Consider the following 13,167-nt stretch of genomic DNA (forward strand, 5'->3'; position numbering starts at 1 on the left):
CTCGGCGCATCTCACCGAAGGTGTAATTGGAAGGCATCTTCAGTTGGTGGAAGGCAACACATGTCTCCTTTGATGCTCACAAAGAGGTGGGCTCGCAGTGCATCTAGAGTACCACCAAAGTTGCTCCTGTCAAAGAGTGACACCATGTATCGCCGTGCTGCTATTATAACCTCTTCCGGAACATCTAGGCTTTCCTCAGGGTCACCGTACCTGCACAGCGGCAGAAGGTCTGTCAGGTGTTTAATAGCAGTTGTGTAGGCCCATCTTTTGTACTGTACAGATAGCTTGGAGAGTCTTGGAGTCACATCTGGTAAGTATGTAGGTGCTGAGGAGAAGGGATGTAAGATCTGAAGCTGCAACATCATACTTCCCCGCCAGAGCTTCTGTGATGGCATGAACAGGTAGGAAGATAACCATCATCTTCACCCACAGCTCCTGCAGCCCATCCATGTTTGTGATGTAGTACATGCACATCATGATCACATCTGTGTCAGTTGCAACCACTACAGCCCATGTGTGGTGCAGAATTTGTACCGAGTATGCAATGTGAGCAAACATCCTGGTGTCTGCCTCCTCATGTTTCTCACAGGAAAGTTCTGGATGCTCAACCTGACAATCTACTGACAAGAGGACAGTGCGACCAGGATCACAAAATATTCCACCAAGAATAAGTGTGCATCCTGCAGGAAGTGACTTGTTCTGAGCTGCCCATGCTTCCCCCATGTAGTTCAACAGATTAGCTTTATTCAGTGGATTAAGAATGAAGCCTATCCATTTAGGTATAGGGAGAGTATCATGTGGCTGGTACTCCTTCATTTTGCTGGGGCAGGTCCTCATCCTGTTCTCTCGTTCCTCACCTTTCAGACTTTCAGCAGGGGAGACATCATATCAATCACCAACAAAGTGGATGCATTTACACTTGTCTGGGAGGATTCCAAGGAGCTGCCTCAGGTACTTTCCTTGCAGTTCATGGAAGGTGCTGCTCCCAAGATGTTGGTAATGTTGAATGAACGCCATGGCATCTACTACCATTACAACAGATGGCGGTAGTTTGTCCACTTCCCCCCATGAGCTGCCAAGGGCTGTCTTGATTGCAGCCAGGTAGTCTGCCTTGTTTCCTTTACGCATTGCGTAACTTTGGTCAAGGGACGGATCTGGCTCAAACAGGGAGGCTGGGCAACTTGTCCATTCATGGCCAAACACTTCCACCTCCCTGTCTTCCTCTACTCCTGAACAAAGTACAACTGCACTCTCCTCCTCATTGACCTTTTTGGCTTTGAATGCCATGGACATTGGCTTCTTTGCTGCAAAGCTTGAAAGTTTAATTTGGGCTACTTTCTAACTGTCTGTTCTTCTTGCTGCAGCCAGTGCCTCCAGTCCTTTTTCATGAGCGCAGATCAAGTCAGCAGATGTGGCTTTGTGGCCTGTTGAAATGTTGATCAGTTCGTGTTCTTCACATGTTAAAGGATTGATCATCTGGTTGTTGATGATATCTGTTATTTTCATTACACCTTCTGCCTCCTTTGCACCTTGGCTGTCCTTGTCCTCGTGGTGTTTGGTGTCATCCGCATCCAGGTGTGCCATAGCCTTTGTCTGCTCTGACACAGCTGTCAGAACTGGAAGGGCTTTCAAGTATTTCTCCATGGCCGTTGGCTGCTGACTGATGCCAGTGAAGAGTTTTGTCTTGGCATCACAGTTGTAGGTTTTTTCAAGTGCCATGTCTGTCCAGACACCATTGAACCGTCCTTCTGTTTGACGTACAGTGAACTTCCCATCCTTAAATTCCCTATAGACGTGCGGTGCCAGTGTAGGCAAGCTTCTCATAGCTTCTAGGTAGTGGGGCAGGCAGGATACGTACTTGTAGTGGCTAGCAGCTACAAGGTACGGTAACATCTTTTCCAAGTCAGCCAGGTGTTCCTCCCACAGACCTGCATGCTCAGCATGGATGAACCGTCTAAGAATCATCACCATATCCATGTACATTAGCCATAGCTCTGTGGTAGGTGAGGTACATGCTTCATCAAACTCAGCCATCAAACATGTCAGATTTTTCAGTTGGTCAGTTGCATCAGCACATGCAGAAGTTGCCTTCTCTACATCCTCTTCTGACAGGGCATCTAGGAGTAGCTGGACATTGTTGCTAAGCACACACATGTACTCCAGGTCTGGCAGATGCTTCCCAGTGTAGGGCACACATGGCTGCATACACCATAGTGTGGGCATGCAGCATTGCATAGTAGTCTTTCCCACTGATGATTTTGTTTGCTGTTCCACAAAGAAAGACATCAGCTTCGACCACGATGTCTTCGATTCCAGTGGACTGCATCAAATGCCCAATGGCTCCAAGGAAATTCTGAGCAATATGGAAGCCACCCATGTGCAAGATAAGTTTGGCATACTTCTCTTTGTTCTTCTTTTGCAGACTCAGAACCACCTCATAGATTGCTTGGTCACATGTAATGATGGCATACTCTTGACCATGTTTTCTCGACACATCCATGCAGTACTGAACACACTGTTCAACCACATCTGGGTTTGTTGGTGACATTGGGAAGAAGGGACCATAGCTGATCAAAGTTGCAGGGATGGTATCTGGGATGAGAAATGCTTGGAATGAACTCCATGTTGGAGCAGCACAACTTGGTTTCAGGTCCTCCAATAGTACAGTAGGGCAGCTATGCACTAAATGCCAGAGGATGTTCAGGTGGTCAAGAGGTTCTGCTAGACACACAGGAAGCTTAGGCTCTGTTTCAACTCCAACCAGGGAGCGACTCTTTTGACAATCTTTTAGACTGAGGTGGCTTTCCTTGGTTTGAAAAGGTTGAGAAGATTCCAGGACTGGTTGGCGGGTTTTCAGTAGAGATAAACTAACCGTTGGTGTGGGGTCATCATGGGCAAGGTTGAGAACTTGTTCTTGCAGCTCAGGACTGACTTTCACCCGGCCATCCTCACCTAACTCTGGAGATGCATCTGTTATCATCCATGCCAGGTGGTTATACAGGTTAGAGCTCTCTCTTCGGGATGCCTCCAGGTATGATATCTCTAGCTGCAGTGACGGTTCTCCAGTCATACTTCCAGGCATCTGGTGACTTCCACTGGCTTGAGCTGTTCTGGCTTCTCTTGCTTCCTTCAGGGCCTGCTCACGTTGATCCTGGAGCTCCTTCCATATTCTCTTTGCAGTGCTGTAGGAAGAGACTATGGTGTCATCTGGTGTCAACTCATCATCACTTTCTTCTTCATACTCTGCCTCTTCAGTTTTCTCCTTAAGTTCCTTCAACTTTGAGAGCATGCAGCCAACATTCATTTCTGCTGAGCAAATCAGGCTAGAACATCCTTTCTGTGGCACAACCATTATTTTACAATAACCACCTACTTCATAGTGCCTTCTAAGGCGGGCAATCAAGGACTAACATCTATATGAGGTAACATTGTGAACTCCATGGCTTTCCAAGTATTTACGGAATTCATTCCTCAAAGCTGTAACGAAGAATATGGCATTCACTTTGAAAAGGGGCTCATCTATCCGAGATATGAGTTAGTTCAGTGCAGCATCATATGAAGTGGTGGCAGTACTAGTCTTTTCCTGTGAACAAAGACGCTTTGTCAGGTAGTTGGTCATAAATTCCTTGTGGTATCGGAAGTCCTCAGCAATCATATCAGTACACCTGTTTCCATCAGGACCATGAATCTTGTGTAGTATCTCTTCATCTTCAAGTTTGTTTGCTTTTTCCCATACTGCATTCTGTCCGTTCATAAGTGGCGATTAAAATAGGGGATCTATTTCCTCTGGTCGCACATGCTCTTCCACAAATGAAGCACTCTTCCTTGTGTTTGATGGGCTGTGGCATTGACATCCATGTTTTTTTTTGTAGGAATGCTGCTGTCTGGCTCCGGATTAAGTTCTGCTTCAAATGAAGTGTCTTCTGGCTTTTCCTCTTCTGGTCAACAGTTTTACGATTTATGTACTTTGCACGACATTGTGTGTGCCACAAAGGATTCCTCCCCAAAAAGTCACATTGAGCTTTCAGCTGATTGTCAAGTCTGTATGAGACATCATCCTTTCTGTTGGTTACAGCATATTAATTTTGACAGCAAATTTTGATTTAGTTTTAGTCATAGTCTTTTGACTAAAATGGCATTTTAGTTTTAGTCATATTTTAGTCATCTGAATTGTTTTAGTTTTACTCTAGTTTTAGTCGACGAAATACAATAAAATTTCAGTCGACTAAATCTAAAATCGAATGGGTTTAGTTAAATTGTAATGCATTAATTTAGAATTTTTCTAAAATTTCCAAACCCATTATATACTCCTGGAGAAAACATCTATTAACCTGTTAATATAAATAGTTTTTAAAGTTTGAACATACAATACAGACACAGATTTAACTGCAATGACATAAAAAAAAAAATCACAGACGAAAACGAGACGATAACTAAATAAAAACCAGCTTTAAAGTCGCCATAAAATCAAATTTACAATTCGTATTTTTATATGTAATATTGTTGTGTTTATTATAAATGATTTATTTGTGCATTTCATTATTTTTTTAAAATTCATGTGCCCTTATATTCTTTAATCAAATATGTTATCCTTCCCTCCCCCCTCGAAACGACTTCTCTTCTCTTCCTGTCATGTGCTATGACACGAGGGCGTGGCAACTCCCCTCAAACCGTTAGTCTGCTATGAGCGAGAGATGAAAAGGAGGAGCGCTAAAGTAAAACCCTGCCCTCTATTCAATATTCCGTTTCACTTGGAACAGTGTCACAACACTGGAGAAAAGTCGTTTGTAACTTCCGGTTCATGGCGAATTTAAATGACGACAACTATGAGGACAATTTATTGACACTTTCGTCAACGTCAATGACAAAAAAATTAATTGACGAAAATAATGACGAAAATTATAGTCAACAAAATTAACAATGTTCTGACCATTTAAAAAAATAGTCTCTACCCAATTCCTGTGAGGAGTTATGGCCGTTTAAAGAAACCACATAAATTAGCTAAAACGGCTAAAGCTATCTATTTAAACTAGAAGAGAATGAATGCTGCTGCTACAGAAATACATTTGGGATGATGAATCATCAGAAATACACTTGTTTGAAAACTGGCATGGTCCTTTCAGTTAATTACCATTACAATATCCATATTACCATACTTTTCCCAAAATGCTGGGGGAGACCTACCGGTGTTCTCTAAAGTCACTGTCACTTACCACAGACAATGATGAGCAGCTTCGAAGTCCGTTGGTAACCGTTTATTGTTCCAAACAAACTCATTCATATTACTAAGATCGTGTGTGTGCATAAGTGTGCCATGATGTTAAATATTCAGCATGTTTTTCAGAATTTTGAGAGTAGTCTAAAATTCTATTGAGGTTCTGAGCCTGTTGATCAATTAGTAGTGAAATCATCACAGATCCATTGATTTTGGTTGGATTTTTATGATTTTTTTCTGTGTAATGAGTATTCTGTTTGGTGAAAATAATGACATATTGACTGATGTCATAACTTGGGGGAATAGTTGATTGCCAATGAAGTAAAGATGGAAATACTGTAAAAAAGTGAGAAAATGCCTTTTTTTGCATTAAATTGATGCAAAATCATGTAGAAATGTGTTTTAGGAGTTATTTTTTCAGTGGATGTTGTCAGCACATGTGTTCTGTGTATCTGGAATACATTTATTGACAGCCTACCCAACCCACTGAGGATTTGAGGAAAAAAATAGTTCTTCACGATCTTTTTTGACGATATTCCCGGCAGAGCAGACCCTCCAGTTATTGGTTCTTAGGGTCAAAGTTAACAGAAAAAAACACAAATAAAAAGTATGGCAGACCATGTCAGGTTCAACCCATTTTTGAGACTTTGGCTCCCCGACTATAAGAGCAGTCTTAAATGAATGTTAAAGGGGTCATGACATGGTTTTTTGTTTTGTTTTATTATGTCGCCTTAGGTACAATTATATTATTACTATAGTTTTTTTGGACAAAAAAACTTTAAAATGTAGTGATTTATGATCATTTCCCATCCTGTTTCTCATCCTCTGATTCAAACAGTCTGTTTTAGGGGTGTTTCCCCTTTAAGAGTTCAGTGTTAACACCCACTGTTATGATTGGCTAACGTCAGTGCTTATGCATCAGTTATTAACATAGATATAGAAAGCCAGAAAATGAACCATCTGTCCACCACTAACAACTAAGAATGGATTACCCCGTGTCCACATGGACAGTGTGAAGCTATTTTGAATGAATATGTCAGATTTGTAACCAGAAACACTTGAATACGGGCTATTTTGATGCATATGCACGAGGGAGGGAGAGAGAGAGAGAGAGAGAGAGAAAGACAGTGAGAGTGCGCGCGTGCGCGCGCGCGCACGCGCGGCCGGGGCGCTCTCGCTCGCTCTCTCTGCTCGTTCCGTAACATGCGCCCTGTCACAATCGTCTCTACACATCACTCACCGATCAAATAAGGCTTTGGCAGCCCCATAGCAATCTTGTAAAGAGACCCACTCGCTGCACGTCGACGACTGAACTCCTGTGGGGCGCGTGACAACGAATCATGCGCCGATGCGAAATGACTATGAGGCACAGTAGTCTTGTGCTGGAGGCGGTCATATGCAAACGACTGGTGCGTCACTTCGTACCGTGACGTCACTTCTTACCATGGATCCAGAACGAGCTGTATTTAGAGCTTGATTAAATAAATGATTCGTTTATAATGGGGAGGGCGTCTAAAGTTATGAAACTTGCAGGAAGTTTTAATGGTACAAAGACCTCTTATATACCAAAAGATCAAGGCAAATTTGGTTTCTCATGTCATGACCCCTTTAAGAGTTGTGAGAGAATGAGACACGTGTGGGATCTTAGCAGCAGGTCTTAAAAAGTGACAGCAACCACTAATTCTTTCTGTCAGTAAAGTTAATCAAAGAGCAAAGGTAACAGAGAAATTCACTCACTGCTCTTGACGAAAGAACTTTTGTAGCTTTAATAAGGATTAGCCTAATCTATATTTAATTTATAATTTATGCAGTGCAGATTGTTTGATAACTTTATTCAATTACTGTTTATTTCAGAGGGCACAGGTAAATATGAAATTTATTATGGGTTATGAGGATTGTTTAAAGTTCACTTACAGTAAATTAAAAGTTGTTATATTTTTTGAAGCCTAATAAATGTAAAAAATAAAATGAAAACTTTACTGTATACAAAACTGTTTACAACACTGTAATGTTGAATGGCTATAATTAATGGTGGAGACATCAAGACATCAGTAGCTGTATTAGTATCAGTGATACTGGCCTTCATTTATAAAAAATATGCCATATAAGTATTTAAAATATAGCGTCTTTGTTGCCTCTACATTAATTTGGAGATTAACTGTGAAATTATTACATTCTAAAATATATTAAAAACTTATAAAAACTTGTTTTTAATTGTGATTAATCAGGATTAATCACAGAAACAAAGTGTGATTAATCTATAATTATTTTTTAATTAATTGACAGAACTACTTATTTTATATATTAAGTGTATTAGAACTTATCCATATATCCAGATATCCAGACCGAAGAGCGAAATCATACCGAAATATGCCCCACCCAAACTTCACATTTCAATAAGAAATATATCTTCTAAATGAAAAAATAAAAAATGACTTACTTTCCACTCGAGTCTATGGTGGGGCCATCATTGCCCATGATGAGGTATGTCTCGCCCTCTTTCAGCTCAGCCTTGCAGTGCTTTCTTTTGGCAAACACCCGTGTGCTGCCTGGGCTCACGTCCCTGTCTTCCACTGAGGTTTAGAGGTTAAACTCTTAATTTAGTTGAGCATTTATAAAATAACAAGCTCAGCACAGTGTCCTTTCTTAATTTATTTTTTTAAATGCTCCTGACATTATCTGTATTGCTCATAATTAATGTAATGCATGTGACACTAATGAACTTGCTATTATTTTTAGGGAAAATAATAAAACATATATTTACTTACTGTATTGGAGGACCACCTTTACAGATGTTGAATACAAGATAAAGTTGCTCTCTTCAGTAACTGAATCCACAATGACTTCAAATGCTGTCAGAAAAAGAATATGCATTAGTAAAGGTCATATCTGATTTATTGAAAATATTTGACCCTCAAAAATCTTTTAGGTTTTGTTAAAGGGATACTTCAGGATTTAGCATTAAGCTTTGTATTAGTAGAAAAACTGTAGTATTTTCGAATTATCCTGCTTTCCACCCTCATATCCCCCTGAGAGGAGAGCTTTATGTATTTTCTGTCTGGAAAAAATCCTCTGATGACGCAAAAATCGTCATTTTGCGTCATCGGAGGATTTTTTGGCCAGAGGCTAAAGACTATACAGCCAGTAGTAGGGGCTGTTTTGCATGTTTTCAACCCGCCCATAGAGGGTGGGATCTCACTCACAGAATGTACACACAGTCAGCCGTCTTTCTTTGGAAGCTAAGCTTGCAGGCTCTTGTTCTGTGAAGAAAGCTGAGTAGTAGGAGAAAGCTGAGTAGTAGGGGTTACCATCCTCCTTTTCCCGGACTTGTCCGGCGGGCGAGATCATTCAAAATGTCCGGGATTCAGCTTTTGCTTTCTGCGGTCGCTATTTATTGTTTACATGCACATCTCTTGTTTCAATCTAACTGAATTCATTCCGATTAGTGAATCTGAATGTAGTGTTTACATGAACGCTAAACAAGTGATCGGTTGATGTGCGTTTTAACATTGCTAAGAAAATTCAATACAAAATACAAGACCGTAGCCTCTAAGTAATGACGCCACCGGCCTCGCGCCGCTCTCCCGCGGCCGTCAGCCTCGTCCTGCTCGCCACAGTAAACATGATGAATGGCGACTGTAGAACACAAAAGCCGTATCCCGGACATTTGGGGCGATCTCGAAATCCCAGGCAGACTCGTCACGGAGACTCACTGGTAGCCTAACCTTGTTGTTTTCAACTGCGCTCTCTAATCGGTAGGCGTGGCCTCCTAGGGCAGTGAAGCAAGTGCATTCTGGGAGTTGTTGTCTTTCATCCACATAAGCCAAAAATACATTTTCTGGCTTTTCTCAGACTAGAAAGCTCCAAATTAAAAAAATTCTTCACATTTCTTCTACATCAATGACCTATTTTAAATACACATTCATCTTTCCAGAGGTGAAGTATCCCTTTAATGTTTGCTTGTATAAATTTGGGTCACAAACCATAGTCAATGTTGGAGTTGTAACAGGCATGATCATATCTGTCCTTTTTAGTGATTTTCATCTCAGTTGTTTTCTTCTCGGAGAAACAACCCCCTGATGACACAGAAACCATTAGATTGTATGATGGCATAAAAATCAAACCAATTCTACAATTAACAATCATTGGAGTGGTGTAGATATACTAACTGGTTTTAAAATGGATGTAATTGATTGAATGGTAAACGAATTACGAGAACCTACTTTCTGCACATTGGCACACATCATCTGAGCACAGGACAGAAACCATGTTGCTCCTCTTGGGGGCGCTGTACAGTACAGAACATCTCCTGTCTGTGAAAATGATGGGGATTTATATTTACATCAGTGACAAATCATTTAAAAAACTTTTACACTATTTTAAAGAAATGTTTTGATGTAATAACTGAAATATTGTGTTGTAACAATCAATTGAAAAGGAAATATTCTCTCTCTCTCTCTCTCTCACACACACACACACACACACACACACATACACTTCAAATGTTTTTTTTTTTTCAATTTCCTCAAAAAAACTTTTATCTTCATCATTATATCAAGACAGTTATAACACCTTGACATTTTGATATTATGCTCCCTTATTAAATCCAACCATCCATCCATCTTCTACCGCTTATCCGGGACCGGGTCGCGGGGGCAGCAGTCTAAGCAGGGATGACCAGACTTCCCTCTCCCTAGACACTTCCTCCAGCTCTTCCGGGGGGACACCGAGGCGTTCCCAGGCCAGCCGGGAGACATAGTCTCTCCAGCGTGTCCTAGGTCTTCCCCGGGGTTTCCTCCCGGTGGGACATGCCCGGAACACCTTCCCGGGAAGGCGTCCAGGAGACATCCGGAAAAGATGCCCGAGCCACCTCAACTGACCCCTCTCGATGTGGAGGAGCAGCGGCTCTACTCTGAGCTCCTCCCGAGTGACCGAGCTTCTCACTCTATCTCTAAGGGATCGCCCAGCCACCCTGCAGAGAAAGCTCATTTCGGCCGACTGTATCTGGGATCTTGTCCTTTTGATCATGACCCACAGCTCATGACCATAGGTAAGAGTAGGAACGTAGATTGACCGGTAGATCGAGAGCTTCGCCTTGCGGCTCAGCTCCTTCTTCACCACGACAGACCGGTACAGGGACCGCATTACTGCAGAAGCTGCACCGATCGGCCTGACAATCTCCCGTTCCATCCTTCCCTCACTCTTGAACAAGACCCCAAGACACTTGAACTCCTCCACTTGAGGCAGGAGCTCTCCACCAACCTGAAGCGGGCAAACCACCCTTTTCCGACTGAGAACCATGGCCTCGGATTTGGAGGTGCTGATTCTCATCCCAGCCGCTTCACACTCGACTGCAAACCGTCCCAGTGCATGCTGGAGGTCCTGGTTTGATGAGGCCAGCACGACAACATCATCCGCAAAGAGCAGAGATGAAATCGTGTGGTCCCCAAACCTGACCCCCTCCGGCCCCTGGCTGCGCCTAGAAATTCTGTCCATAAAAATTATGTGCAGAACCGGCGACAAAGGGCAGCCCTGCCGGAGTCCAACATGCACCGGGAACAAGTCTGACTTACTGCCGGCAATGCGAACCAAGCTCCAGCTCCGGTCGTACCGGGACAAGATAGCCCTTAGCAAAGGGCCCCGAACCCCATACTCCCAGAGCACCCTCCACAAGATGCCGCGAGGAACACAGTTGAATGCCTTCTCCAAATCCACAAAACACATGTGGATTGGTTGGGCAAACTCCCATGAACCCTCCAGCACCCTGTAGAGGGTATAGAGCTGGTCCAGTGTTCCACGACCGGGACGAAAACCACACTGTTCCTCCTGAATCCGAGGTTCTACTATCGGCCGGATTCTCCTCTCCAGTACCCTGGCATAGACTTTCCCAGGGAGGCTGAGAAGTGTGGTCCCCCTATAGTTGGAGCACACCCTCCGGTCCCCCTTCTTGAAAAGAGGGACCACCACCCCAGTCTGCCAGTCCAAAGGCACTGTCCCTAACCGCCACGCGATGCTGCAGAGGCGTGTCAGCCAAGACAGCCCCACAACATCCAGAGACTTGAGGTACTCAGGGCGGATCTCATCCACCCCCGGTGCCTTGCCACCGAGGAGTTTCTTGACTACCTCGATGACTTCAGCTTGGGTGATGAACGAGTCCGCCTCTGAGCCCTCAGCCTCTGCTTCCTCAATGGAAGACGTGACAGCGGGATTGAGGAGACCCTCGAAGTATTCCTTCCACCGTCCGGTGATATCCCCAGTCGAGGTCAACAGCTGCCCACCTCCACTGTAAACAGCGTTGGTAGGGCACTGCTTCCCCCTCCTGAGGTGCCGGACGGTTTGCCAGAATCTCTTCGAGGCCGACCGATAGTCCTTCTCCATGGCCTCACCAAACTCCTCCCAGGCCCGAGTTTTTGCCTCCACAACCACCCGGGCTGCAGTCCGCTTGGCCCGTCTGTACCCATCAGCTGCCTCAGGAGTCCCACAAGCCAGCCAGGCCTGATAGGACTCCTTCTTCAGCTTGACGGCATCCCTTACTTCCGGTGTCCACCACCGGGTTCGGGGATTGCCGCCTCGACAGGCACCAGAGACCTTACAGCCACAGCTCCGAGTGGCCGCATTGACAATGGAGGTGGAGAACATGGTCCACTCGGACTCAATATCTCCAGACTCCCTCGGGATCTGTTCGAAGCTCTGCCGGAGGTGGGAGTTGAAGATCTCTCTGACAGGAGATTCGGCCAAACGTTCCCAACAGACCCTCACAGTATGTTTAAGTCTGCCGAGTCTGTCCAGCTTCCTCCCCTGCCATCGGATCCAACTCACCACCAGGTGGTGATCAGTTGACAGCTCCGCCCCTCTCTTCACCCGAGTGTCCAAGACATACGGCCGGAGGTCGGATGAAACAACCACAAAGTCGATCATTGACCTCCGGCCTAGGGTGTCCTGGTGCCATGTGCACTGATGGACACCCTTATGCTTGAACATGGTGTTCGTTATGGACAAGCTGTAACTAGCACAGAAGTCCAATAACAGAACACCGCTCGGGTTCAGATCAGGGGGGCCGTTCCTTCCAATCACGCCCCTCCAGGTGTCACTGTCGCTGCCCACGTGGGCATTGAAGTCCCCCAGTAGAACGACGGGGTCCCCAGTCGGAGCACTTTCCAGCACCCTTCCCAGAGACTCCAAAGAAGGCCGGGTACTCTGCACTGCCGTTCGGCCCGTAGGCACAAACGACAGTGAGAGACCTATCCCCGACCCGAAGGCGCAGGGAAGCGACCCTCTCGTTCACCGGGGCGAACTCCAACACATGTCGGCTGAGCTGGGGGGCTATAAGCAAACCCACACCAGCCCGCCGCCTCTCACCATGGGCAACTCCAGAGTGGTGAAGAGTCCATCCTCTCTCGAGGAGTGTGGTTCCAGAGCCCAAGCCGTGCGTAGAGGTGATCCCAACTATCTCTAGTCGGAATCTCTGAACCTCACGCACAACCTCAGGCTCCTTCCCCGCCAGAGAGGTGACGTTCCATGTCCCTAGAGCTAGATTCCGCGTCCAGGGATCGGGTTGTCTAGGCCCCCGCCTTCGACTGCCGCCCGATCCACTTTGCACTGGCCCCTTACGGTCCCTCCTGCAGGTGGTGGGTCCACGGGCGGGTGGCCCCATGTCGCTCTTTCGGGCTGAGCCCGGCCAGACCCCATGGGGGGAGGCCCGACCACCAGGCGCTCGCATACGAGCCCCAACCCCGGGCCTGGCTCCAGGGTGGGGTCCCGGCTGCGCCATGCCGGGCGACGTCACGGTCCTCGAATTTATAGTCGTCATAAGGGTTTTTGAACCGCTTTTAGTCTGACCCCTCACCTAGGACTTGTTTGCCTTGGGAGACCCTACCAGGGGCATATATAGCCCTTGACAACATAGCTCCTAGGGTCATTCGGGTACTCAAACCCCTCCACCACGGTAAGGT

General features: G+C 45.2%; 1 protein-coding gene across 1 annotated transcript in view; it reads right to left on the reverse strand.

The window, feature by feature from the left end:
* LOC308704513 (uncharacterized protein) overlaps window positions 1-13,167 on the reverse strand; it is a gene marked incomplete at its 5' end in the record, with an annotated part of 108,097 nt that overhangs the window by 2,652 nt on the left and 92,278 nt on the right. The window contains 4 exons of the mRNA XM_081388884.1: window positions 7,656-7,788; window positions 7,984-8,067; window positions 9,199-9,291; window positions 9,439-9,528. Of these exons, the coding sequence (XP_081245010.1) occupies window positions 7,656-7,788; window positions 7,984-8,067; window positions 9,199-9,291; window positions 9,439-9,528 (400 nt within the window). The remainder of the gene's footprint in view (window positions 1-7,655; window positions 7,789-7,983; window positions 8,068-9,198; window positions 9,292-9,438; window positions 9,529-13,167) is intronic.

This window comes from Scardinius erythrophthalmus, assembly GCF_964197995.2.
Source record: "Scardinius erythrophthalmus genome assembly, chromosome: 16".
Taxonomy (NCBI): domain Eukaryota; kingdom Metazoa; phylum Chordata; class Actinopteri; order Cypriniformes; family Leuciscidae; genus Scardinius; species Scardinius erythrophthalmus.